The sequence below is a fragment of the Peromyscus eremicus genome, chromosome 23 (assembly GCF_949786415.1).
Source record: "Peromyscus eremicus chromosome 23, PerEre_H2_v1, whole genome shotgun sequence".
Lineage (NCBI taxonomy): Eukaryota > Metazoa > Chordata > Mammalia > Rodentia > Cricetidae > Peromyscus > Peromyscus eremicus.
This window is the reverse complement of record NC_081438.1, coordinates 27,751,531-27,778,879: the sequence shown is the minus strand read 5'-3', so window position 1 is coordinate 27,778,879 and position 27,349 is coordinate 27,751,531. Positions and strand designations below refer to the sequence as shown.

Sequence of the window (27,349 nt, the reverse complement as noted above, 5' to 3'; positions counted from 1 at the left end):
ACTTCAGTTCCAGGGAATCCAACGCCCTCTTCTGGCCTCCACAGGCACTGCATGTATATGGTGTGCCTAGGCAGGCAACAATCATACACACAAAATAAACTTCTTTAAATAAAGTTGAGAGGTATAGAGGAAGATACCCTGGAGATGGAGCCATCAGAGAAGGAAGCACAGACAAGGAGGAAGTAGCAGGAAGCGAGGGGTGCGTGAAGGGTATCAGCGGCCGACTTACCTGGGCAGTTACAAAGACCGGAAAGGCCCTGTATTAGGCGTTGCCCAAAGGGAGCAACTTGATTTCGTAAATATCCTTCATCATGTTCAAGCCTGTGTCAACTGAAGCTCCCACCTCCCACCAGCTCACCCACAAGCTTCTTGTCACGCCCTTACCTTTAGCAGTTCCACTAAAGACTGTGTTTTACACGTCAGGCATCTGTGTGGCTGAGGAGCTGCGTGGGCGGTGATGAACCTTCGAACTCAGGGGGGCTGGACATGTCAGTGGAGGGAGACCAGAACAGATGGGCGGAAGCCACCAGCTTCACGATGAGGAAGAGCAGAGAGGTTTGAGTTAAGGGATGTGGGGGTGCTTGGGTCTGTGGAGGCAGGAGACTCACATTAGTCTCTCTATTCCCCCCAAACAAGCCTCCGGAATATATGTGTGGTGACTCCAAGGCTGTCAGGGACAGTCTGGTGTTTGCAAGCTGGACTCCCAGCCCCTCATTGGGGGATTCTAGGCAGGTGCTTTACCACTGGGCCACACCCCAGCCCCTCACTGGAGGATTCTAGGCAGGTGCTCTACCACTGGGCCACACCCCAGCCCCTCACTGGGGGATTCTAGGCAGGTGCTCTACCACTGAGCCACACCCCAGCCCCTCACTGGGGAATTCTAGGCAGGTGCTCTACCACTGGGCCACACCCCAGCCCCTCACTGGGGGATTCTAGGCAGGTGCTCTACCACTGAGCCACACCCCAGCCCCTCACTGGGGGATTCTAGGCAGGGGCTCTCCCACTGGGTCACCCTCACAGCCATCTTTTTTATTTTAATTTGAGACCAGGTTTCCTCTAAATTGCCAGAGCTTATCTTAAACTCATTCTGGAGCCCAAACAGGCCTTGAATTTGTCATCCTCTTGCCTCAACCTCCTGAGTAGCTGGGATGACAGCTGAGCCACTTTCCCTCTGGATCACATTCTTGAGACTCACCTAAGGGTTAGCTCACCCCATCATAGTTAGCTGCCTACACGCCTTTTTGTTTGTTTTTCTGTTTGTTTGTTCTTTATGTAACCCTAGTGTCTGGATCCTTGCTAAGTAGCCTAGGCTGGCCTCAAACTCACAGAGCTCAGCCTGCCTCCTGGGTGCTGGGATTAAAGGCATGTGCCACCACACATGATTCTATCTTTCTTTTTAAAATATAAAATCAGTCTTCCAATTAATGAGTGTGTCTCTTACTGGAGACTTGTTGGCTTAGAATCTGCCTGTGTGGTATTGCAGATCAAGCCCTGGGCCTCACATGTGCTGGGAAAGCCCGACAATGACCCACGGACCTGGCCTTTGGGGTATTGTGGGTTTTGTTGTTGTTGTTGTTGTTGTTTTATATATATATATATATATATATATATATATATATATATTTAAGATTTATTTATTATGTATATAGCATGTATGACTGCCGGCCAGAAGAGGGCACCAGATCTCATTACAGATGGTTGTGAGCCACCATGTGGTTGCTGGGAATTGAACTCAGGACCTCTGGAAGAGCAGTCAGTGCTCTTAACCTCTGAGCCATCTCTCCAGCCCAGGGTTTTGTGTTTTAAACACAGAATTTAGTTAGTAATTATTTCAAATTAATGACCTCACAGCTGATTTTATTTCATCTGTGGGGGGGGGGCGGCGTGTGTGTGTGTGTGTGTGTGTATGTGTGTATGTGTGTGTGTGTGTGGGTATGTGTATGTATGTGGGTGTGAATGTGGGTGTGCAGGGGAGTGTGGGGGGGTGTGCTAGTAGAGGTGGTTGCCAGTCCCTCAACATGGTGCTAGAAACGGAACTCTGGTCCTCTGGAAGAGCAGCACACACTCTTAATCACAGAGCCATCTCTGTATCCCCAGGGTTTTGTGTGTGTGTGTGTGTGTGTGTGTGTGTGTGTGTGTGTGTGTGTAGATATTCATGGCATATGCATGTGCATTCATGTATGCGAGCATATGCGAGCACCCCTGTGTATCCATGTGTGTGCATGGGGAAGCCAGAGGACAATGGAATGTCCTCCTCTGTTTTTCTCTACCTGAGATTTTTGGGGGCAGGGTATCTCTGTACCTGGTACTCACCACTTCCGTTGGACTGGCTGGAGCCCTGGGGCTCTTCCTGTCTCCACTGTCTACCTCTGGGATTGCAGGTGTGTGCTACCATGCCTGGGTTTTTATGCAGGTGCTGGGGACCCGAACTCCAGTTCTCTGGTTGTGCATCAGCTATCTGCTCAGCCCTAGCCCGCTTCTTACTTTTTACATTGATTTTGAGAGACACAAAGGGAAGAGAAAGGAGGGGGCGGGTAGAGAATGCATGCATCACAGCTTGTGTGTGGAGGTCAGAGGACATTTGCAGGAGTCAGCTCTCTCCCTCCACCATGTGGGAACTGGGGCTCGAACTCAGATCATCAGGCTTGGAAGCAAATGCCTTACCTACTGAGGCATTTTGTCAGCCTCCAGTTATTTGTTTATTTATTTAGTTAGTTATTGGGACAGGGTTTCTGGAGACTGGATCAAACTTACCCTGAACTTGCTGTGTAGTCCAGCTGACCTCAGACTTGCAATCCTCCTGCCTCCTCTTCCTGAGTGCCGGGATTACAAGTACACGCCATCGTGCCTGGTGTGAAGCCTTTCTTCAGCCCGTCACCACAGCCAATCTCCCTCCCCTCCGGGAAGAGGTGTCTGTGAGATATAAGCCAGCAGATGCCCCCTGCGAAGTATCCACTGCTGGGGAATGCCCCAGTCACGGCCCAGGCCTTTGTGTCCGAAGCTTCAGAAGGAGGATCTCCCTTAATCCTCTGCTCCAGGCCAGGGGATTCTCTTTTCCTGTATAGATAAGGCCTCCGGCAGTCAGCCAGCACAGTCATTTCTGGATTCAAATCTGTCTTGAGAATCCAAAGCTGGTACCCTTGTCCTGGCCTCCCTCCTCTGTACAGGAAAGGGTGAGCTGTGTGTGGGCGGCCCCCAAGAGAGTGGGTGTGGGTGTGGGTGTTCTGTTGAAGCCAGGGGACCGTCTCCACCAGCATGGAAGATGAGGAAGGGGGAGGGGAGGGGGAGGGGCCGCCACCCTGGAGCCCATCACTGTGGAGACAGGTCTGTGGAAGGTCATTTGTAGTCTTGTTCAATTAAAAAGAAAGAAAGTAACTTGGGGCTACCGAGATGGCACAGAGAGTAAAGGAGCTTGCCACTAACCCTAACAGTCTGAGTTCGATCCCCAGAGTGCACACGGTGGAAGTAGGGAGTGATGATAGCAGGGCTGTGTTCTGCCTGCCACATTCACAGTGGTATATATGAGCCCCACTCCCACACATAAGTAAATAAATAAATGTTAAAAAATAATGTTTTTAAGGAAAATACTCAAGAAGAAAAAGGAAAGAAAAAAGAAAAATAGTCCAGTTATTATTTTTTAATTTTTTTTGGAGACAGGGTTTCTCTGTGTAATTTTGGTGTCTGTCCTGGATCTCACTCTGTAGACCAAGCTGGTCTTGAACCCACAGAGATCTGCCTGGGTGCTGGGACTAAAGGCGTGCCACAGCCACCAGCTAAAAAGAATTCTTAAGTTGAAGAAGAGGCTCAGTCGGGGTCCTAATCAGGTCCCAGGTCACAGAGTGGTTTTAGGGACACTGCCCTCATGACAAGGCTTCCCGTGAGTCCCTGAGGACCAGGCAACCACAAACCAGACCTGTGCAGCAGAGGATGCCTGGAGGTGGGAAGCTGTCGGCGGAGCGGGGAGCAGGGACCGGTGATGGCTGGCTCCTGCTGGGCCGAGTGGAGAGTTCTGAGATCCTGAGACGGATAGGGAGTGGATACAGACCTGGAGGTGGCGGGGAGCTGAAGCCCCCCCCTCTCACCCTCCGGCGCCAGCCGTGATTGATGAAGACAGCCGGCAGCTGGAGCTTCCAAGTGCAGAAGGCCTCTGGAGGCTGCGGAGGGGAGGGGGGGGGGTGAGGAGAGGCTATGAATATTTCAGAAGCTGAGGCCAAGACTGAAGGAAAAGAGGAGGGAAGGGAGGGGAGGGGGGTGGGGGGCGCTCAGGGATCTGGAGAGGCAGATGTCAGCGATGGGGGAGGGGCTCTTTGAAAGAGTCGGGAATCCAGCGAGGGACAGGGAGGCCAGTAGGGGCACCGGGGTAGGACGACGGGGCTAACCGTTACCGGGAGGAGACTTGGTGAGGGGTAAGGGGGCCTCAGTGAACGGGACGGATCTAACTGTTTTGTTGTTGTTTGAGACCTCAAGTAATCCAGCTGGCCTCCAAGTCCCAAGTATCAGAGGATGACCTTGAAATCCTCATCCAGCCTCCACCTCCCGAGGACTGGGATTACAGGTGTGCTCTACCACACCCAGTTTAGGCGGCCTTGCACACGGAACCCAGGGCTTCATGAAAGCTAGGCGAGCACTCTACCAACTCTGCATTCCCAGTTCTTTGGTTTGGTTTGATTTGGTTTTGTGTGTGTGTGTGTGTGTGTGTGTGTGTGTTTTACTGGGGATGGAACCCACGCCTTCCTTATAGGCCAGTGCAATACAGCTGAGACCGCACCCTCGAAGCTGCATTCCCAGCCATTTATTTCTTGTTTGTTTAGTCTTAGGTTGCTCGGACAGGCCTTGAACTTGAAATCCTCCTGCTTTAACATTCTTAGTAGTTGATGTAACAGGCCTGCGCTGCCAGGTTTAGGTTACTCAGCTCTTCATCAGACCCTCCAGGGTTGGGGATGGCAAGCCCCCTGGTCTGCAAGCACAGCCCTCTTCCCCCAGCCGCATATGACCCAGAGGACATAGGCCAGGCCATGGCGCCATGCCCAAGCTGCAGCTGCGGGAAGGCCATTCCTCAGAGGCGGATGGGCAGCACCTCTGTCTCTCCTTAGAGTGGCAGAGACCCCGCGGAGGATGGACGGCTTGGAGCCGGGCCTGGAGTACCCACCCTTCGATGAGGACGACGGCCCGGTGGATTGCGACTGCCCGGTCGCCTGCTACCGCGGGCACCGGGGGTACAGGTGAGCGGCCGCCGCGGCGGAGGGGAGGGCAACACGGAGCCGCCTCCCTCACCGCCCCCGCCGCCCCTTCTCGCCCAGGACCAAGCACTGGTCCAGCAGCTCCGCATCGCCCCCTCCCAAGAAGAAGAAGAAAAAGAAAGGCAGTCATCGGAGAAGCCGGTGAGAGCGGCGCAGGGTCCTAGGACGAGGCGGGGAGGGGCCGTGGGGACACAATGGCCACAGATGCTGCACTTGGGATCGGGGAATTTAAACCAGCCCCACCCCTCTTGAATCCCTAGCCTGCAGCCTAGCCCCTCCACCTCTCAGTCCCACCCATTCGCTAAGCCCCGCCCCGCTCTAAGCCCCACCCCCACTGGGTATGACCATCCTCCCAGGGTTCAAGGAAACCCCATCCCAAGTGTGGGTGTCCCTGGGAAAGGGGTCATTACTGGCCCTCAACTACAACTCCCCCGTTTCTATGTCCTCCCCCTCCTCTGTCCTGAGGTACAAGCTGGGGCCACTAGCTAACCGGGTCCATCTGTCTGTCCTTTCTCTCTGGCATCCACCTTCAGCAAAAAGAGGAGGCTAGAGTCAGAATGCAGGTCAGTGGGGGGGGGGGGGACAGGAACGGGGAGGGGGGCTGGGGCGCAGGGTGGGGGAACCTGTGGGTGGGAAAGAACGCAAGGCCGTCTTCCAGAGGCGAGAGGCCTGGCACCTCAGGGGTTGAACATTGTTCTTTCTGGTTTGCATAGCCCAGAAATCCCCAGGGCTGGAGACATCTCAGAGCTGGTGAGTTTGCTGAGTACAAAGCCCTGGGTTCTGTCTCCAGCCCTGTAAGAAAACCAGACCGGAAAAGCATTTCTTCCCTTCCCCTATACATGACAGGGGGCACACTCTTGTGATCCCACCACTCAGGGGGCTGAGGTAGAAGGACCATGAGTGCAAGGCTAGCCTGGGCTACACAGCAAGTCCTGTCTCCAAAACAAACAAACAAAAATAGCCAAGCAAACAGAGTCGGGATCACTGGCCAGCCTAGTCAAGTCGGCACGTCCCAGAAGTCGGTGAAAGACCCCGACTCAGAAAACACAGGGGCTGGTGAGATGGCTCAGCAGCCAAAGGGACTGCAACCAAGCCTGGTGACCCGTGTAGAGTCACCAGGACCTCCCTGGTGGAAGGAGAGAACTTTTTCAAAGGTTGGCCTTTGAGCTCTGCGCATGTGTGCGCGCGCGCGCACACACACACAATAAATAAATATATGTGGTTAGTACTTCATAAATTATATCCAAGGTTGACCTCTGGGCTCTCTGTGCACACAGGTGTGCATCTGCACACACACACACACACACACACACACACACACACACGCACGCACAATTAGGAAAGGTGACTAAGGGACAGGCAATGGTATCAATTTTAGAAGTCTTTGCCAATCTGGTCCATAGGCTTTCTAGACAAGGTCATTCTATACAAGGGGCTCTGGGCTTCATAGCCTGGGACCTCTTCCCGGTTTCCATGCCCCAGGCCCCTTCAGCCATGCCCATCCTCTCCCCTCCACCCCCAGCTCACTAGTACCCACCCCTGTGTCCACAGCTGTGGGAGTGCTTCCCCCCTGCGCAAGAAGAAGAAGGGTGTAAAGAAGCACCGCAGAGATAGGTAATTTGCCCTCCCCACCCCACCCCACCGCACCCCCCACCCCACCCCCCTGCAGCCTGTCTCATTCCCCGGGCTCAGGACCTGGGCTGCGCCCCTCGGGAGCCATTCCTAGGGAAACTCACAAGAATTTGTCTATCACCCCACAGGTCTGATTCTGGGTCCCGGAGGAAGAGGCGATACAGGTGAGCTGTGTTTTCCTGAGCAAGCACACAGGAGTGAGGTGGGGGTTCCCCAAGTCCAGTCTGGCTCCATCCTTCACTCCAGGGGTTCTTTCACTTATGCAAATGGTATGGAGGAAAGGTCAGCCTTCGCCTGCCTCAGTTCAGCTTCCATGTAAAAAAAAAAAAAACAACCCAAATCTCCAGAGAGAACCGCAAGTCCTGATGTGCCCTCTTCGAAGGTGGAAGCATCAGGACCCCTAATCGCAAGGAAAAGAGGCAGGCCAGGACAAAGTATTTCTGTGAACAGGGGAGGCTCAGTGGGTAGATGGGGGTGGCCAGACTGGAGCTAGAGGCGGAGTTTCTGGAATATAGATTGTTAGCCCTCTACAGGGCTGACTGCCAGGCCGTGGTGCTGGCCTCAGGGATGACTGAGAAGAGGGACCCGGCAGAAGCTAGTAAACGCAGCATCAGGGATCAAAAGTTGCACCCTTACCCTGGGAGCTAGACTCCCTCCCTGCAGCCCTGACTAGGGACAGAGTCTTCAGGCTCTTCCCTTGGCAGAATTTACCAAAGGCCGTTTGTACCTGGTGGTATGGAGGCCTAAATAATTTTCATCTTACCCTTCCTATTTTGTCCATTTCTGCCCTCCTGCTCCCTCCCGGGATGGAAGGCTAGCATGGACCTCTTCTGCCCCCTAGTGGCCATCATCCTATGTACAGCCCCCTACGACCAGGATTGGACCTCTAAGTGAGCTAGTACTTCTTCCCTGTGAAACTGAGGCCCAAAGCAAGCTGAACCCCTCCATCCCAGCCTTTTCCTAAGTTTCTGTGTTTGTTATATTTGTCTGGGATTTGAAAGGATTTCATGGCATCAGAGAAGTTGCTACATGGGGAGGAGAGGTGGAGTGAGATCACATGTTTACACGGAAAGCAGGTTACAGACTGGGCATGCGTTGCTTGGTGGTAGAGGGCCCACTGAAGTGTGAAGTCTATGGATTCTACCCCAGCACCGCATGCATACACACTCCTCTGCACGAAGCCTGGCTGTCCCCTATTGGGTGAGATGGGCAGATCCCTCTCAGCCAGGTGTAGAGCTAAGAGAAGAGCAAAGTGAAGTTCCGTATCTGAGCTCAGCTGGGCTCCAGGGCTCTTGGGTCACTCTGGTGCCACCGTGCTCAGACTTGGTCTCTGCTTCCTGCAGATCTCGAAGCCTCAAGAGCAAAAGAAAAGAGAGAAACAAAGAACGCAAGAGGTAAGGACACCCCACTCGCCCCTGCCCCAGAAAACCTGGCCTTTTAGCACCCCAAAACCAACCTCTTGAACTTATCTCGAATCAAACCTCCAAGGCAACTTGAGGTAAAAAGGATAGCTCCCTAATCATGCCAGACAAACAACTTAAAATGTGCTGAGGACCCCCTGTGAGCCAGTGGCCACTTAGGACTGGTGGGGCCTATGCCCCTTGGCACCCATCCATCCTTCCTGCCCTTTGACCTCCTTCACACACACCCCATTCTAAGAAGACCAGGTGAGAGATGAGATGGTCTTTGGAAGTTGGGGCTGTCTCCAGGAAAAGACACTTACCCCTAACTCTCAGAGATGACTTTTGGGGACCCTACACCCAGCCCCAGCCCCAACCCCATTCAGGTAAAAAAAAAAAAAAAAAATTCTTTTGTAGAAGATTGTGCTTGGGGGTGGGGCTGATCCCGCAGTGACCTTCCTCTGGTACTTACACCAAATCCCTGAGGTCAGGCCAGGCAACGCCATGGTCAAGGTAGATAACATTTCAGTTCTGGCTGACTCCCCTTGCCCACACCAGGCCTCACACTGAATCCCCAGGCCGGAGGGCTCACCACCACAGCAGCGTCAGTTCCCACTGCCCCTCGATGACCTCACACTACAGCGATTCCGGATCACCCAGCAGGTAGGCTGAAGCCTTGAGTGGACTCAAGAGGTGATGCTTGGGGGGGGGGGGGGGTGAGGGGAGGCTGGAGATTTATCCCCGATGATAGAGTGCTTGCCTGGCGAATCTCTGGGTTTGACCCCCAAGGACTGCATAATCCAATTGTGGTGGTGCACGCCTGCACGCCCAGCGCTTTAGAGATAGAGATAGGAGGATCAGAAGTTCAAGGTCATTATGACTAGACGTAGAGTTGAAGGACAGCCTGGGCTACACGAGACCCTGTCTGAAAAAAAAAAAAAAATGTATTTAGCTCAACTCGGGGATGGAGGGGAGGGTTGCATCCCTAAGCGCTGGGTGCGGGGCCAGTGCCCAGGACCAAAGTTCATCAGCCAGAAGCAAGCTGGTGCCCACCTGGAGGAAGAGCCTAAATGGGAAGTCAAGGCAGTGCAGGGCTAGCTCGCTCGGGTTGCTCTCTCCGTGAAAGCGCGAGTTGGGAACCAGGCGGCCTGCAGAGGGGGCGTCCCACGCCGGCTCCCCCGCCATCCCTCCGCTCCCCCAGGCTGAGCCCCAAGCATCGAGATGACGGGCGGAAGACGGGCAACCAGCGATCCAGCGGGAGCCGGTCGCCGTCCCCATCGGGCGGCAGCGGATGGGGGTCGCCCCAACAGAACGGAGGCAGCAGGCAGCGGAGCGGAGCGCACGGGGGCCGCCCCGGCTCGGCGCACAGCCCGCCCGATGTACGTACGCTTGGCTTTGCGGAGGGTTCGCCACTCCGCTTTCGCGGGCTGCGCCGTGCGTGCGTGCGGGATGGGGTCCGGGTAGCCGGAGGGGCGGGGCCGTTGATGGGTGACCCGACCCAACGCTCTCTCCCTTCCCAGCCCTCCTCCGACCTGTGCTCCGCAAGGGGCATCGGGTGCCGAGAGTCACCTGGAATGCTCCGTTGGGTGTCGGTTGGGTGTTGCTCCCACCTGGGCCTGGTGGTCTGGTGAGGGGTTAGGGGTGGGGACCTGCTGGCCTGGGCCGCTTTCGTGCTTGGCAAAGCGAAGGTCAGACAAGGCCTGACCGTAGGGATAGCTGGGGATGAACCGAGGTTTCTTGCCTTCCGGGAACAGGCGTGGACAGTACACACGTCAGTCAGGAACTGGAGAGAAGTGACTCAAACGCCAGCGGGTGTCACGTGACATCCAAGCCCTTACCCCTTCTCTGAGTCCTTCTGTCCCCTCACCCCTCTCTCTCATTAGCCCTTTCCACTTCGCTCAGGGCCTGTACGAGCTTCTTTTGTATTCGGGCCCCAGCACTGCCCAATTCGGAGTGGTGTCTCAAATCTGCCATCCTCACTTCCCAGGCTTATCACTACCAAGACCCCAAACACCCCTACCATTACGGTCCCCACCACAAACTGTCCCCATCCATCCTAGGGAGGGACACAATCACCTCTAGACCTTCAGGCAGGTGAGGTGATCGTAGGAGCCTGAACAAAACACTAGTCCTTTTATTCCACACATGGGCCACACAAAGGTCTCTAGACCCCATCCATCTGTCAATCCCAGTATGAGGTTGAGGCCTCTTAAGAAGAGGGTGCTTCAGTGCTGACAGGGCCGCTGTGTGGGCTCAGGGGCTTTGGGTAGAACAGCAGAGTCCTTTCCACACCCACAATGCATTGCCCAAGAGGCGAGCTACCCTTCTCCAGACCGCAGGTCTTAGCAGCCAACACGAACCTGGACTTGTCGGTTTCGTTTTGATTTGTTTGTTTGTTTGTTTTCTTTCGATCCCTTTTCTGAACTATTCTTCCTCCTGTGGTGTCAGAGGAAGGTGAAGGAAGGCTGGGCACAAAGCTTTTGTTCTTAGAATTTGTATGGCAGAGCCTGCCTCTTGACTGCTCTAGAAAGAATGCCTGATTCTTGGCCTGGCTCCTGATGTCCAGTCACTGATGTCCCTTGGATCTCTCTTTGGAGTGTAAGAGGGCACAATGGGGTGTCTTAAAGCAGCCAGCAGGGGCTGGAACTGATGGGCTAACCTAAACAGAAGCATGGCCATCCCCAAACTTCCTGAGCACAAGACCTATGGGCACAGTCTCTTATCTGTGACCTCCTTTAAGACCCCAAAACACAGTTTGTTTTTCCAAACCAGGGCTGAAAGTAGGTCCCATCCTATGTCTGATCCCTTCTGTGGGGTCTTGGAAATCTACCAACTTCCCTGCCCACTGCCCCGTTCCAAGGGTCCTGTACATGTGTAAACAAAATGGATACAGTAACTAGACATGGGGGGCGGGGGTGCAGACAAAATGGCAACAGTACCTAAATGGGTGTGCGGGAGTCAGCAGTTTATATCTCCTGCCCAAAACAGGACTCCATTTTCACACGGCCATGGGGGGTTTCCAAGCACACTGTTTACTCTTATCACAAAGCATAGCTCAGAATCTTATCCCTCACCTTTGCATCCTGCACAGTCTGAGACTTTAAACACTCCAGATCTCCAATCTACACTCGGATCCTCTCTTTTACTTAAAAAAAAAAAAAAAAAAAAAAAAAAAAAGACTTTGGTGGTGGTGGGGTGTTAAAGAGGCTGGTTCTCCTGTACCCAGAAAGGTGAGATGGAGGGAGGGCTGGGGGGAGGGGGTCAATAGCCTTCAGCATTTCAAAAAAAAAAAAAGTTTTGGGCATAAGTACTGGGGGAAAGAATTTCCGACACTGCCTTTAAGAAAAAGCGAGAGAAAGATACAGAAAACAGAGAAGCTCAGCATTTTTTAATCCCACCTGTGTCTTTGTTTTTTAGCCTCCCATTTGAAACGTGGTAATAATACTATAATTCCATATCTTGTTTAGCTGAGGGTGGGGGAGGTGATGTCATTTTTTCCTGTTACTTTGTTTTTTTTATTTTTTGTTTGTATTTCCTTTTTCTTTATTTAAAAAAAAAAAAAGCAATCTTGTAATGTACCAAAATGCAAGCTATCTTTCTGGGTTTGTTTTGGGTTTTGTTTTTCCTTCTCTCTCTCTCTCTCTTTCTGTGTTCTAGAACTTTGCTTTTGTGTGTGTTACCGTGGAAACCTTTCTTCTAGTGCAGAGGTGATGTTTGAATTTCAAGTCTACATAGTCATGCCCACATCTGTATATACTTTCTTTCTCTTGTGATCAGAATTTAAAAGGGAACACAACTCCAATACAAATAGCAGCCACACCAACAACACCTGCTAAGTAAGGAAGGGTAACTAGCTCTTTTGTTAACCCCCGGGGAACACACTAGAATTAGCTTAGGTTTTAAATTAACAACACTGGTGTTTGAGTCTGTAGAGAACCTTGCAAGAAGCTAGGGACCACACAGAGAGAAGGGATTTGTCCTGGGTCACTGATTGGATGCTGTGGACAGGAAGGGGTAGCCACTGTCAGGCTCCTGCTCCCTAGAAAGCCTGGAGGAGGGGTCTGCAGGCAGCTGCAGAGTTAACTCAGGGAAAGCTGTCTAAGCTGGACAGTCTAGGGTAAACAGAAGCACTGCTCTAGTTTGGGGACAAGCTACTGGTGTCTCTGCTCCAGATAACCCTCCATTGAAAAACAGAGCCATGCCTGGTGGTGTCCACGTGGAATCCTAGCACTTGATGAAAGAAGATAGGAAGTTCAAGGCCAGCCAAGGTCACTCTTGGTAACTTAGACTGAGAAAGAAAATCAAAATCAAAAGTAAAAAAAAAGACAACTTGGGATGTAGCCCAGTAACAGAGTGTTGGTCTACCCGTGTGGTTCAACCACTCTAGGAAAAAAAGGGAGAGAGTTATGGATGGGGACGTAGCTGGTAGTGTTTGCCTTGGATCGGATCCCTAGCACCACGTGAGATCTGGGGACAGTGGTGCACACTTGTAATCCCTGCACTTGAGAAGTAGATGCGGGAGAATTGGGTGTTTAAGGCCAGCCTCAACTACATAGCGAGTTCAAGGATGGCCTATGCTACATGGTCATCTGTCTCAAAAAGCAGTTAAATAAAACGAAGTTATAGGGAAACCGTGGGGCTAATCTGAGAGGCAAGAGCCATCTTCTGAATTGGTTCTTCTAAGTGGTTGTTTTTCCTTTTAAATGTGCTGCTCCTCTCCTACCTTCTTCAGCCTCCCGCACCGGCCTCGTTTAGCTAGCCTTTCTCTTTCTGTCTGGCCTTTCTATCCCCCACCCACACAAACACACACACACTCCATCTTTCCATGCCGGTCTATCTTCTCTTTCTGTTTCTCTCCTCCTGGTTTGGACCTCTCTCCCAAGCCCCTTCTCTATCCACCCTGTAGTTTCTGCATTCATTAGCTGCTGCATGCCTGTCCTCTGGGGAGTTCGGTACGTGAAGAATTAAGGAGAGCTTGGCTACTGGAGCCTGTAGTTAAAGATGTTAAAATGCATAAATAATGAATCTAACGGAGTGGCCCCTTCCATCCCTGAGGCGATACCCAGAAGCCACAGGGCACGCTGTTTCCCCCTCTGCTGGCTCAGAGCAGGGGTCCATTTGGATTCACCATTGTCCTGCATTTCCTGTGCAGAGACCTTCTTTTCTTTTCTTTTTTTTTATTGTTGCATCCCTGTCCCTGGCCGCTGAGAAGGTAGGTACCCCAGCTCAGCTGCGTACTTACTCTCTATTCCTCTCATGTCAGATAAGTCTGGCCACCCTGCTTAGTTTGAATCTCAATCTTTCTCTCTCTCTCTCTCTCTCTCTCTCTCTCTCTCTCTCTCTCTCTCCTCTACTTTGCTCTGGGTTGGGTTTTTTTTTTATTTTCTCTTTTCTCTCTTTCTCTCTTTAACTAATCTTTCATTTGCTCTTTCTCCGAACGAGCCACCACCTAGCTGTGCCCTGGTCTATGGTTTGGCTCCTGTCACTCTCCCTCTAACCCCTGATGAGTCTACAGGTTCTTCCTTCCTCTCCTTCCCATCTCTCCCCTGCCTCTGCTTCTTCCTCTCCACCTCCTGGTCCTGGTCCCCAAGCCCTGCTTCACACTCATTCTCATTTGGTTGGCTGAACGCATTTGTGTGTGATTTAACATTCAATCTTTGTGTGTCTTCCTGTACTGTGTGCTGGGGGCCAATTTGACTGCTACCGTCTGGCGTGGTTGCTGAAGCCTCACCCTTCATCCTTGCCAGCTTCTAGCCAGGGGCTTTGGTCACACACACACACACACACACACACACACACACACACACTCCAGTCCTCTAGGACCCACCTAGACAGTACGCAGTGGAAGAGTGGCCTCGGACAACCTCTTGGCCTCCAGATCTGGAGGGAATTTCTGGCTGAGGGTCAAGTTCCAAGTTAAGTCCCATTGAACCCTTTGGGGCTGACTAGGCCAGGCTGAACTCTAGATGTAGACCGACTCCTTTTATGACAGCACAATGGAGCTCGGAGGTGCAAGTTTCAGGGTCTGGGACGCCAACGGGCATTAGTACCACTGGGACTCACAGCTCCGTGGTTCCGATGTGGCAATGGAGTGGTTCAGAGAGTCTGGAGCAGGCACTAAACTATGAGAACTTACTCGGCCAAAACTCTCCGGGGCGATTTCAGAATGGGATAAAATCAGAGCTTACCTACCCCCAGAACAGGGGCTCCTCCAAGAGCCCAGTGTCTTGTCTTCTTCTGAAGGTCTGAATTGGAGCAGTTCAATGGTATCCCTTGGTGCAGAACGATCGGGAAGAGACAATCACTTATAGCCAAAGTAACTCTGGGTAGAGTAAGCATTATATCGCATGAGATTTATGATTGCCACTCCTGTGCTCAGCTAGCTGCTTGGAAAGTGGCAGAGTCAGAAGTGGGTCTTTCAGGAGACCACCACCCCACCCTCCTTCCACCCACTTCCTGTTCTACCTGAAGGTAGCCACAGAATTTTGAGCTCCCAATAGCCCAATAGCCATTTCAAGGTCTCGTAACCCTCATCTTCAACTTCAAGGAAAGGGTTAGATGCCGCTCCCCTTTTTTATCCCAGGGAAGGTCTGGACAGCTGACTCCTCAGAGCGCTGCAGCTATCTTGGATGGTGCTCGCTGGAAGGGAGGTGACAAAGTTGTTCTTCGCAGGGGACAAGGGCTGCGAGTCTGAAGGGGTGAAGTGTCCCAGCCTGATGAAAACTTGGAGGCTCCACCCTTCAAGACTTCCTAGATATCAACAAGGGAAAACTGAGACAGAGGCAAGCAGGCATCAGTCCTGGGATACGTAGGGGACACAATGCAAAGCAGTCCAGTGTTTTCTCGCCTTTGTCCATCACACTGTCCCCTCTCCCATCCTTCAGTTGTTCCCTTTGACCCTCACATCTTTCTTACACAAGTTAAAAAATGATGTCACCAGCAGAGCCAAGAAAATTACAAGTGTACCAAGTGCTTGGCAAGCGTGAGGACGTGAGTTCAAGCCCCAGAACCCACATTAGAAAGCCAGGGATGGTGGCCTGCGTTTCTAATCTCAGATCTGGGAAGGTAGAGGCAGAACAATGCCCAGGGCTTGCTGGTCAGCCTGCCTCGCTTAATTGACTAGCCCTGGGTCCTCCAAATAGCTCAGTGGGTAAAGGTGCTTGTCACCAAACCTAGTGGCCTGACATCAGTTCCTGGAACTCACACGGTAGAGAGAGAAAACCAGCCTCTTCAAGTTGTCCTCTGCATGTACACACACACACACACACACACACACACACACACACACACACACACAAAAGAAAGGAACGGAGGGGAGGGAGGGAGGCAAGGAAGAAAGAAAGAAAGAAAGAAAGAAAGAAAGAAAGAAAGAAAGGAAGGAAGAAGAAATTCCATATCCCCTGGCTTTCCTTCAACCCCTAGGAAGAATGAGGCCCAGCCAAGCCAAGGATGAGGCACAGCCTCTGGCAGGATCCGGTGACCGTTTCTTGGCAGCTGACCTCCCCCAAGGACTCTCTGACAGCACCATCCTCCCATCTCTGCAGTCTTGGGATGGAGGGGACCGAACCCTTCCCATCTGACCCCAGGCCTTCTTCCTGTTCTAATCCTTTTAGTCTGTTGGGAGCCAAAGAAGCCAATCCCTTTATAGACCAACCCAACAGAGATTCTGGTCATCCTCATTTTATCAGTGGGGAAGCAGAGCCCATCTAGTATGAGACAGCATAAACTCTCATAATCAACTTGGATCCCCTCAGGGGTTCTTCTTGGGCTAGGGGGAGGTCAGTAGACTCTCAAGGGATCAGAGGAGAGTGATAGGGAACTGAGACTTCAAGACCTACAGGTAGGAAGCCACAATCTTGGCTGGAACCTCAATGGTTGGGGACAGAAACATACTGGGAGTATTCAGCTATCCAGTACAGGCCCTTCCTATCCCTAATATTCTACCCCACCTCCAGTACGAGACATGTAAAGTCAAGATGGTTCTGCATGGGACTGGGGATGTAACTCAGTTGCCGGTGTTTGCCTAGCATGCACGAAACATTGGGTTATAAGCCAAAGAACTCGTAAACCAGGCATGGTGGTTCATGTCTGTAATGCTGGCACTCATGGAGGTGGAGACAGGAAGAACAGAAGTTCAATGTCAGGCAGCATGTGTCCACCAAAGCAGCGGTGGGGTGACAGTCTTGGGGGCAAGCAGACACCTTCTGCCACCCTGGGGTTGAATTGAGTCCGTCTTCACAAAAGATTTTTTCTTTCTTTCTTTTTAGTTTTAAAGAAAAACATTCAAAAAGTTCAAGGTCAACTTTGACGAGACATTGAGCCCTAACTGAGCTACATAGAATCTTGTCAAAAGAAAAGTGAGCCGGGCGGTGGTGGTGCACGCCTTTAATCCCAGCACTCGGGAGGCAGAGCCAGGCGGATCTCTGTGAGTTCGAGGCCAGCCTGGGCTACCAAGTGAGTTCCAGGAAAGGCGCAAAGCTACACAGAGAAACCCTGTCTCGGAAAACCAAAAAAAGAAAAAAAAGTGAGAAAGGGGGAGCTGGGACTGTAGCTCAGCGAGAGCAACCTGCCTCGCATGTGTGAGGCCCTAGATTCAACCTCTAGTACTGACAGGGGAAAAAGGTGGGAAGGGGTTCCTGCATGTCTGTGGAAAGGAGCATCGTGGACTTACTTGATCACCCTCCTTGACCCTGTCCTTGCCTTGAGTCAGGTCTTTAGCTCAGACACACAGAGTCTGCTCCTGACCCCAATATGCACTCCTTCACCACTGGCCTTGCTGCCTCCCCTGACCAGAGTAGCCTCAAAGGAGGGGTCTGTGGTGACCCTGAGCTGTGAGTTACCATGCATTTGTTCCAGAGGCTCCCTTACCTTATATCTGCTTACTTAACTAGTTGACTACCCTGGGCATACAATGCATTTGAAGATCCTGGAGATGTCTTTCTCTAGAAGGAAATTCAATGAGAGAACCCTGGTACAGACTAGGGACTGTGAGAGGTTGTCTGCTTGAGGGTGGGAAGGAGAGCAGAAGGTTCTCCTGGGGATGTCTGTTGAGAATGAAACCGTCTTTACAACTGGGCATGGTATAATCTGGGCATGTAATCCAGCACTTGGGATGCAGAGATAGGGATTTTCAGGAGTTCAAGATTATCTTTGGTTACATAGAGAATTTGAGGCCAGCCTGGGCTATGTGAGACCCTTCTTGAATTAAAAAAAAAAAAAAAAATAGGACTGGGAATATAGCTCAGACAGCAGAGTGCTTGCCTAGCATTCATGAAGCCCTGGGTTCGATCCCCAGCACTGCGTAAGCACACCTGTAATTCCAGCACTCAAGTAGTGAAGGCAGGAGAGTCAGAAGTTCAACTATATCAAGAGTTCAGAGTTCCAGGCCAGCCTTAGCTACGCGAGACCTTGTCTAAAATAAAGCAAAAATAAGCCTCCAGTTCCCCTAGCCAAAGCTGATCAGGAGGCAAAGGCTGCTCTGCGGAGCAAGCGGCTACCAGATCCTACCCACTCTGGACACCGCTGCCTGCCTCTGCTTTGAAAAAAGAGCAGCTCTCCTGAGAGAAGTCTTCATGGCCTCCTTGACTCCCACGGTGTACTCACCGGCTATGGCTAGTATTCATTGGTTGCTTCAGCCGCCAATCACAAACTGGCTGTACATTGCCTGCAGTGGAGCCCACTTCCTGGCTCTAGGTCTTTGTTGAGCTCTATGGAGCCCTTCAGAGAGAGATGTCTGGGCTCCTGATCCCCTCTGCCAGAAACATCCAGGGCCAGGCAAAGGAAATCATGTTTTGTTATCCGTGACTGCAAGGTACCCTGGATGAGTCAAAGAGACAGCAGAATGAACACAGCTCAGACCTCTCCCGGCACCTGGAACTCCCTGATTACCCAGGCCCTTAGTGAGCCCAACGCTTCCTTCCTCCACCAGTAGTCTTAAGGACTCAGTGCCATCTTTTATGCTAAAAAATGAGATTATGCCCAATGTGGTGGTACACGCCTGTATTCCTAGCATTCAGGGGACTGAGACAAGAGGATCTCAAGTTCAAGGCTATATTGAAAGACCTTGTCTAAAAACAGAAGAAGCTGGGTATGGCGGTGTGCATTTGTAATCGCAGCACTCAAGAGGTGGCAGCCGTAGGATCAGGAGTCCAAGGTCACCTTGGGCTGCATACTGAATTCTAGATTCCAGGACGGCCTGTGCTACGTGAGATCTGTCAAGAAAGAGAATACAAGGATATCCGTGCATATGGTGGTGCATGGCTGGTGTGGTTGTGCATGCCTTTAATCTCAGCACTGAGAGGCAAAAGCCAGTGGATCTGAAGGCTAGCCAAGGCTACATAGCGAGACTCTGTCTCCAACAAGCAAACCTGAGGTTACAGACAGCAGATCTGGCTGGGTAAAGACTGTGGAAGGGTCAGGGACAGATCTGTAAACAGAATAGTACCATCTGCCCTTGTGAGGTTGGGGCCCAAAGTCAGGAGGGTCCTTCTGTGCAGGGGTGGATGGGGAGGCTGGGGATGGCGCAATCAGAGAATCTCGGACTATTTACCCTGGAAGAGACATTGGGAAGCAAAAAGCCAAACCCTCATTGTGCGGACGGGGAAACTGAGTCCTAGATTGGGGAAATTAATTTGTCCAGGGGCCCCATGGTGCTGAGGTAGTGGTAGGCTCTCAGATTCCTAGTTCCCAGCCAGGGACCTTCGGATGGTGACAGGTTACCTTTCTGGTCCTAACTCACTCTTGGAAAAAAAAAAATAAATTAATAGCCCTATCCAGATGTCAGCCAAGAGCACTGGCTGAGGCCCGTGGAGCTGGACATTGCTGGTCCTCTAGAGGTGAATCGGCCTCCTCTTGGGCCTAGAGTTGGGGTGGTTGCGTTTTTCTCTCTCTCTCTCTATCTCTCTTGCATTTTTGTGACTTTAATGATGAACTTATGCTACCACACTTTTCCCTTTTCTTACACAACTCACCTACTAAAGGAGGAAGTGCCACTTTATTGGTAAGTGGACGTTAACCAAGAGGGACTTAAAAAAAAAAATCAGAACGTTAAAAAAAAAAAAAGAAAAGAAAAAAATGAAAAAAAAAAAGGAAAAGAAAAAGAAAAGAGAGAAACAGAAAGACAGTTGGTCAGCTACTGAACACCCCTGAGCTCTTGGCAGGGTCGCAAAACAGAGTCAAATATTAACAGAAAGAAAAAAAAAAAAAGTCAGGCTCCCCAGCAGATCATTTTGGTTTGGGTATATAATGACATTTGTGGTTTTTTATTTTGTTTTGTTTCCGTTATTATTATATTATTATTATTTTAGTTTTCTTTTTTGTTTCTGTTTTGACTCCTTTTCTTCGGTTAAATTTTGAGTTCAGTTATCTTGCCCCCTCCCCTATCTGTGTGCCGTGTGACACCCGCCCCCTCCATGCCCTTTACCCTGGTGGGGGGAGCCTGGCCCTGGTGGGCTGGCCCTGGCTTGACGTACCAGTGTCGTCCCTCTCTCTTCTCTCTACTGGGGGGGGATCGTCTGTCCCCCATGCGAGGACAATGCCAGCCCCTCTGGTGCCCCATCCTGGAGCTCCCCCCTCCCCCCGCAGCCCCCATCCCCACCGCTCCGTCCCTCTTGTGTTATGCATGCGGAGAACCTTGCATGGTCTGCTATGTTGAGGCCAGAAGGTGAACATTCAGGAGAGGTAGAGGCAGGGCAGGCGCGGGAACCGTGTGTGTGATGCTCCAGGGCTGCAGCCCGCGGCCTAGGCCCGGTGAAAGCCCTCTCTCCTTTTCTTCCCCCACACCCCGCTGCCCTCTCACGTTCCCCCCTCGATCCCTCTTCTTTTTCTCTCCACCTCTCTGTCCGGCTTGCACCCCTCCCCACTTTTGCTTCCTCACTGCCCCGCCCCACCCATCCCCCGTGTCTGTCTGTCCTCTGCATCCGCAACCCTCCTCTCTGCTCCGGTCCCCTCTGCATCCCTCCCGGCCTCTCTCTCGCCCCCTCTCCGCCCCTCCGTGCCCTTCTCTGCCTCTCTCCCCGTCAGAAGCCTAGTTCGCCCCGGGCCTGCGACAAGGTGGCCGCCGCGCCCACGCCGCCCGCGCGTGGGAAAGACAGTCAGAGCCCGCGCTCCGTGCCGTCGTCGCAGGGCCGCGGGGGCCGCGCGGCGGGAGGGGCGGCCAGGCGCCGTCGCCGGCGGAGGAGGAGGCGGCGATCGCGATCCTCGGCCAACGCGCCCCGCCGCAGGGGACGCCGGCGTGCCAAGCCCGCGCCACCCCGGGGCTCGTCCCGCTCGCTCAGCGGGGCTCACTCCAGCAGCGAGTCGGGTGGCGGCGCCCCGGGTCCAGGGCCCGAACCGGGCTCGGAGAGAGGCCACAGCGGCCACGGGAAAAGGTGAGCCGGCCTCCTGCCTGCACCCCACAGGGGAACCCTTTCACTTGCCACCCCCAAACAGAACCTCTTGCTTGTCACTCTATTTATGCAGCCTTCGTGGTCACCCCACATATAACCCTTCACTGATTACTCCACGTGGGGTTTCTGCTCTCGACATCCCACATGCATCCCTCTCGCTGGACATCCCACGTGCATCCCTCTCGCTGGACATCCCACATGCATCCCTCTCGCTGGACATCCCACATGCATCCCTCTCGCTGGACATCCCACATGCATCCCTCTCGCTGGACATCCCACATGCATCCCTCTCGCTGGACATCCCACATGTATCCCTCTCGCTGGACATCCCACATGCATCCCTCTCGCTGGACATCCCACATGCATCCCTCTCGCTGGACATCCCACATGCATCCCTCTCGCTGGACATCCCACATGCATCCCTCTCGCTGGACATCCCACATGCATCCCTCTCGCTGGACATCTCACATGCATCCCTCTCGCTGGACATCCCACATGCATTCCTCTCGCTGGACATCCCACATGCATCCCTCTCGCTGGACATCTCACATGCATCCCTCTCGCTGGACATCCCACATGCATCCCTCTCGCTGGACATCTCATATGCATCCCTCTCGCTGGACATCCCACATGCATCCCTCTCGCTGGACATCCCACATGCATCCCTCTCGCTGGACATCCCACATGCATCCCTCTCGCTGGACATCCCACATGCATTCCTCTCGCTGGACATCTCACATGCATCCCTCTCGCTGGACATCCCACATGCATTCCTCTCGCTGGACATCCCACATGCATCCCTCTCGCAGGACATCTCACATGCATCCCTCTCGCTGGACATCCCACATGCATTCCTCTCGCTGGACATCTCATATGCATCCCTCTCGCTGGACATCCCACATGCATCCCTCTCGCTGGACATCCCACATGCATCCCTCTCGCTGGACATCCCACATGCATCCCTCTCGCTGGACATCCCACATGCATTCCTCTCGCTGGACATCCCACATGCATCCCTCTCGCTGGACACCCCACATGCATTCCTCTCGCTGGACACCCCACATGCATCCCTCTCGCTGGACATCCCACATGCATCCCTCTCGCTGGACATCCCACATGCATCCCTCTCGCTGGACATCCCACGTGCATCCCTCTCGCTGGACATCCCACGTGCATCCCTCTCGCTGGACATCCCACATGCATCACCTCCAACGGAGCCTCCCTTGTTAGTTAACCCACATAAAATCTCTAATTCGTCCCTTTGACGCCTCATTTCCTCTGTGCTGGGCTCATGGATCCCCACTGCCACCTACACGTCCTACGTCTCTCCTGCCCTGCAGCCAGCCACTGAGCCCTGCCCCACACTCCCTCCTCTAGGGCAAAGGAGCGACCCCCACGCGCTCGGCCCACAAGCACCTCGCCATCTCCAGGCGCGCACGGCCGGCGGGGTGGCCCGGAGGGGAACAGCTCATCACGCAGCCCCGGCCCCCATCCGGGGTCCTGGAGCTCCAGCCGCTCACCATCCAAATCCCGCTCACGCTCCCCAGACAAAAGGACCCGCAGCCCCAGCCTCTCCCCGTCGCCCAAGAAACCTCTTGGCCGGTAAGTGTCCCTAAGGGGCGGATGGCGGAGAACCCGGGCTTGGGGCTCGGATAGCGGGGATCCCTCACCACGAGCGGGTCCCACAGGGACAAGGACAGCGAAGGCCGTGCGAGGCATGCCGAGGCTGAGGCCGCCCGCACCCGACGTCGCTCCCGCAGCTACTCGCCGATCCGAAAGCGGCGCCGAGACTCGCCCAGTTTCATGGAGCCAAGGCGCATCACCAGGTACAAAGGGGCCTGGGGATGAGGCGGGAATAGGGCTGCTGACTCTAGTTGGTGGCCAGGGATGTCAGAGAGTCAAGACTCACAGGCATGGGGACCTTCTAGAGTGAACTGATTCTGATCCACAGGAAAAAGGCGTGTTTGCCAAGAGGGGACAAACAGAGAGATGGGCTGAGTGAAGAGAAACTAGTGGATTCAGGGGTCATCGAAGACTTGGGGAGGGACGAGGGTGCCAGGGCACCAGACACCTTGGGAAGGAAGGGTGCCATGGACCCGAGCCGGTCTGTACTTGGGAGCCGGTCTGTACTTGGGTCGGGGTGGCCAGGCACAGATATGGAGTTCAGCTCTGGGAGATTCCATTCATCCGTCTGGAGCCCCTCCTTCCCTCCCGGTATCTACCACATCCTCAATGATATGTACTTTCTCCTTCATCTCAAGGAACCTCCTGCTGCATGGCCTGTGGCCAGGCTGGGGGCCGTGTGGACCGGGCTCCACAGGCAGCCCAAGTGATGCCCATGTGAGCTAGTCTGGTGGTGATCAGCTGTCCGTCGTCTGCGTCTCCTTTTCTCACTAACCTCCCAGCACCCTGGGGAATTGGCGGAGGGGGCAGAGCATCCTAGTACCTGGGGTAGCTGTCTGAGAAACCCCATGCAGAATGGGGAGTGTGGCTGATTTGATGGAAGACAGGAGGGGTCTGAGTCTGCCAATGAAATCACCCTAAAGCTGGGACTGGTGGCTCAGGTCTCTCATCCCAGCTACTGGGTAGGCTGAAGCAGAGGGGGTGGAAAATTCAAGGCCAGCCTAAGGAACCTAGCAAGACCTTGCCTCAAAACAAAAAGATTGATAGAATGTTTGCCTAGAATCTCCCAGTGAAGGATTAAGGCCATAGCTTAGTAATAGAGCACCTGCCTAGAATCCCCCAGTGAGGGCTGGGGTGTGGCTCAGTGGTAGAGCATCTTCCTAGAATTCCCCAGTGATGGGGCTGGAGAGATGGCTCAGAGGTTAAGAGCACTGACTGCTCTTCCAGAGGTCCTGAGTTCAATTCCCAGCAACCACATGGTGGCTCCATCTGTAATGAGATCTGGCGCCCTCTTCTGGCCTGCAGACATATATGCAGGCAGAACATCGTATACATAATAAATAAATAAATCTAAAAAAAAAAAAAAAAAAAAAAGAATTCCCCAGTGAGAGGCTACGGGTGTGGCTCAGTGGTAGAGCACCTGCCTAGAATCCCCCCAATGAGGGGCTGGGGGTGTGGCTCAGTGGTAGATCACCATCCTAGAATCCTCCAGTGAGGGGCTGGGGTGTGGCTCAGTGGTAGAGCACCTGCCTAGTACTTGTGAGGCTCTAGATTCAATCCCTACTACCAACAAATTAAAAATCACCCTGCAGGGCTGGAGAGATGGCTCAGAGGTTAAGAGCACTGACTGCTCTTCCAGAGGTCCTGAGTTCAATTCCCAGCACCCACATGGTGGCTCCCAACCATCTATAATGAGATCTGGTGCCCTCTTCTGGCCTGCAGGAATACATGCTGTATACATAATAAATAAATAAATCTTAAAAAATATTTTAAAAAAAAATCACCCTGCAGCCCAGAATTACCCCAGTCTGAATAGATTGTCATACCCTGAGCCCAGCATTGCCCTGCCTTGCTGAGGAACCTGGGGGAGACTGATGTACCTCAGTGGCCAGATGTGTATAATTAGCTGAAATCCTTAAGAATCTTTTTAACTCCAACTCTTGAATCTCAAATTAGTTCTCCTTTGCCCTTGATAATCTGGGTCTCCAAGAAAGCAGTATGGACTCCTCCTTTACTTAGACCTAAAGTCTAAGACCACACTAGAGATAGCCCCTCAGACAGGTTACACACTCCAGCTATACACTGAGGATCCTAAGATGGCCAGAATCTCACATCTTCCACCCGGCACCCCCTCAGCCCCTCGGTCCCAGGCTGCCTCCTCCCCCCACTAATGCACACCTGTTTTTCTTCCTCAGTTAACCCTTGTGATGGGGCATTATAACCCCCTTAACCACTTTCTTTTCTTCTCTCTGGGTCATAGCCTCCTGCCTTCAAACTAACTCTGGGCCAGCGGGGGTGGGGAGGTGGGGGGTGGTAGCTGAGTGAAGGGTTGGGGTGGAGCAGGGGAAAGGGGGATAGGCTGAAGCCGAGACAGCAGTGGTCAGGGGTCTCCTCCTGGTTCTCTTTGAATGACCTTAAAAATCTAAATCTTCAGCCGCAAGATGGTGGCACACGCCTTTAATCCCAGCACTTGGGAGGCAAAGACTGGTGAATCTCTGTGAGTGTGAGGCCAACCTGGTCTACATAGTGATTCCAGGACAGCCAGGGCTACACAGAGAAACCTTGTCTCAGGGGAAAACACACACACACACACACACACACACACACACACACTATATATATATATATATATATATATATATCTTCTATTTGGAACAAGGATAAGGGGACAGAAATGCAGGGCTTGCCCATAATACTTGCAAGCCAAGAAGCCATTGCTGGACTTTTTGATGTGAGTTGTCCCTATTTAAAAGCTTCATTCAAAGGTCTATGGATGTGGCTCAGTTAACAGAATGCTTACATAGCACGCATGGGGTCTAATGTTCAGTCCTCAGCATGCAAAAACGGGTGAGATAAACCTGCAGCCCCAACACTTAGGAGGTTAAAGGCAGAAAGATCAGAAGTTCAAGGTCACCCTCTGCTACACAGTAAATTTGAAGTTTGATACATGAAATAATAAAAGTTTTATTCCTGCTGGACATAATGGTGCGTACATACCCGCGGTCCCAGAACTCGGAAGTCGAGGCAGGAAGATTGGAAATGACAGGTTAGCCTGGGCTTCATAGTGACTGTGTCTAAAAGAAAGCAAGAAAAGAAGGAAGGGAGAGAGAGAAAGGAAATCAGGTGTACTGATACATGTCTGTGATTATAGCACTCAGGAGGTCAAAACAGGAGAATCAGGAGTTCAAGGCCAGCCTTGGCTACACAGTGAGAGGCCAGCCTGAGCTATATAAATCCTTCCTCAGAAAATAAAAACAAAATGAAGTTTGGGGTTAGAGAGAGGGCTCAGCAGTTAAGAGCATTTACTGTCCTTTCGGAGGACCTGAGTTCGAGTCCCAAGATACACATGGGAAGCTCAGTGTGGATCAGCTCCAGGGAATCCAACGACCTCCACTCTCCATGGCCCCTGCACATGCTCACATACCCCCACATACAGACACATAATGATAAATAATTTTTTTAAAGAAAAGAAAGTTTCACTCATAAAGTTCAGGGTGTAGATCAGTGGTACTAGTATTTGTAAGGTCCTGATTTCTTTCTACCCCCAGCATTGACAAACAAAAGAAAAACAAACAGCATTCACACACACACACACACACACACACACACACACACACACACACGCACGCACACCAAAAACCAATAAACTCCCATTTATTCAGAAAATATTTCTTAGCACATATTCAGGTCAATAATGAACTTGGGCTTTTTGCCCTGTGGGCAGACAAGAAAAAAAAATCGACATGAATTTGGTAAGACACAGAAGTTTGGAATTGGAGTTGTCCCTGAGGCCAGGACTCAGAGGAAACAGGCAGGAAGCCCTTACCACTGCTGTGATGGGGACAGAGGCCGAGTGGGAGCCGTGGATGGGCAGAGCTTGGGGCTCTGGGTGGGCTAGGATCTACTTTTTCCTCTCTTCCAGTGCCCGAAAGCATCCCATCCCCTACTACCGACCCAGCCCCTCCTCTTCCTCCAGCTGCTTGAGCAGTGACTACTCCAGCCGGAGCCACAGCCGGAGCCCAAGTCCCGGCCACAGCCACGGAAGCTACAGCAGCCGCAGCCACGGGACTCGCAGCCGCTCATGCAGCGCCTCCCGCAGCCGCAGTCCCAGCTACCACAGCAGCTCCGAGAGTGGGGGCTTCTAAGTCCAGACGGACCCATCTGGGGTTAGGAGGCCCTGGCACAAGGCCCTGAGACCTGGGAAGGAGGGGTCTGTACCCCCATACTGCTACAGAGGTCCTGGGGTGGGGGGCAGGGCAGCACCTGGGCAAGCGGGACTCGGGAAGAGCTTCTTCTTTGGTGGGTGTCCCACCCACAAGGAGGAATCAAATTGTCTTGTCCCTAAAGTGTGCCCATCCCCATGCCCTGCCCACCCACCACGTCCAGGGAACAAAGAGCCTTTGCGAACACAGGGATTAGGTCACCATGCCCCTCTTCTGCCTGAGGCCAGCTTACCAGCCTGGGGCCCATTGCCTGGTTATGGCACAAGAGTCCACTGTTGGCTGTCACCTCACCTCAGCTCAGTGGACCCCTGCACAGCTTGGAAGGTGCCAAGCCCGGGACCTTCCCCTCCTCTTTATCTCCCACGGGGTGAATCTGCAAAGGGCAAAGCAAGCCGGATCTAGAAGGGAAGGACGGCCCACCTAACTCTTGGTGTATTGCCAGGCAGGGTGAGATGTTCACACTTGGCCCCATCTCTCTCCCTTGCCCTCACATCAAGCCGTAGGCCAAGGCCACACCGTCCAGGCCTTCATCAGCACAAGAGGTGGCATAGGCCACCTTTGTATCTAACCCTGAAGTCAACAGTGGAGATTCAGGGGCTGGGAACGTAGCTCAGTTGGTAGAGTGCTTGCCTAGCATGCATGAAGTCCTGGGTTCCACCCCAAACACACTATAAAACCAAGCATGCTGGTGCACGCCTGTAATCCCAGCACTCTGGAGGTAGAGGCAGGGGGACCAGGAGTTCAAGGTCATTTTAGGCTACATAGTGAGATTGAATTCAGCCTGGGGTACAGGAGACCCTGTCTCAAAAGTGAGAGAGAGAAAAAGAGAGACTGGGGATTCAGGT

At 52.7% G+C, this 27,349-nt stretch overlaps 1 protein-coding gene across 1 annotated transcript in view; it reads left to right on the top strand.

The window, feature by feature from the left end:
- The window catches only part of LOC131898617 (serine/arginine repetitive matrix protein 3-like), a 40,143-nt gene extending 13,717 nt beyond the window's left edge, over nucleotides 1–26,426 (top strand). Inside the window, exons 5-16 of the mRNA XM_059249804.1 lie at nucleotides 5,094–5,222; nucleotides 5,301–5,381; nucleotides 5,774–5,803; nucleotides 6,792–6,854; nucleotides 7,001–7,036; nucleotides 8,216–8,266; nucleotides 8,831–8,935; nucleotides 9,474–9,651; nucleotides 20,294–20,640; nucleotides 22,036–22,260; nucleotides 22,347–22,484; nucleotides 26,204–26,426. Coding sequence (XP_059105787.1) covers nucleotides 5,094–5,222; nucleotides 5,301–5,381; nucleotides 5,774–5,803; nucleotides 6,792–6,854; nucleotides 7,001–7,036; nucleotides 8,216–8,266; nucleotides 8,831–8,935; nucleotides 9,474–9,651; nucleotides 20,294–20,640; nucleotides 22,036–22,260; nucleotides 22,347–22,484; nucleotides 26,204–26,426 — 1,606 coding nt within the window. The remainder of the gene's footprint in view (nucleotides 1–5,093; nucleotides 5,223–5,300; nucleotides 5,382–5,773; nucleotides 5,804–6,791; nucleotides 6,855–7,000; nucleotides 7,037–8,215; nucleotides 8,267–8,830; nucleotides 8,936–9,473; nucleotides 9,652–20,293; nucleotides 20,641–22,035; nucleotides 22,261–22,346; nucleotides 22,485–26,203) is intronic.
- Nucleotides 26,427–27,349: the final 923 nt, after the last annotated feature.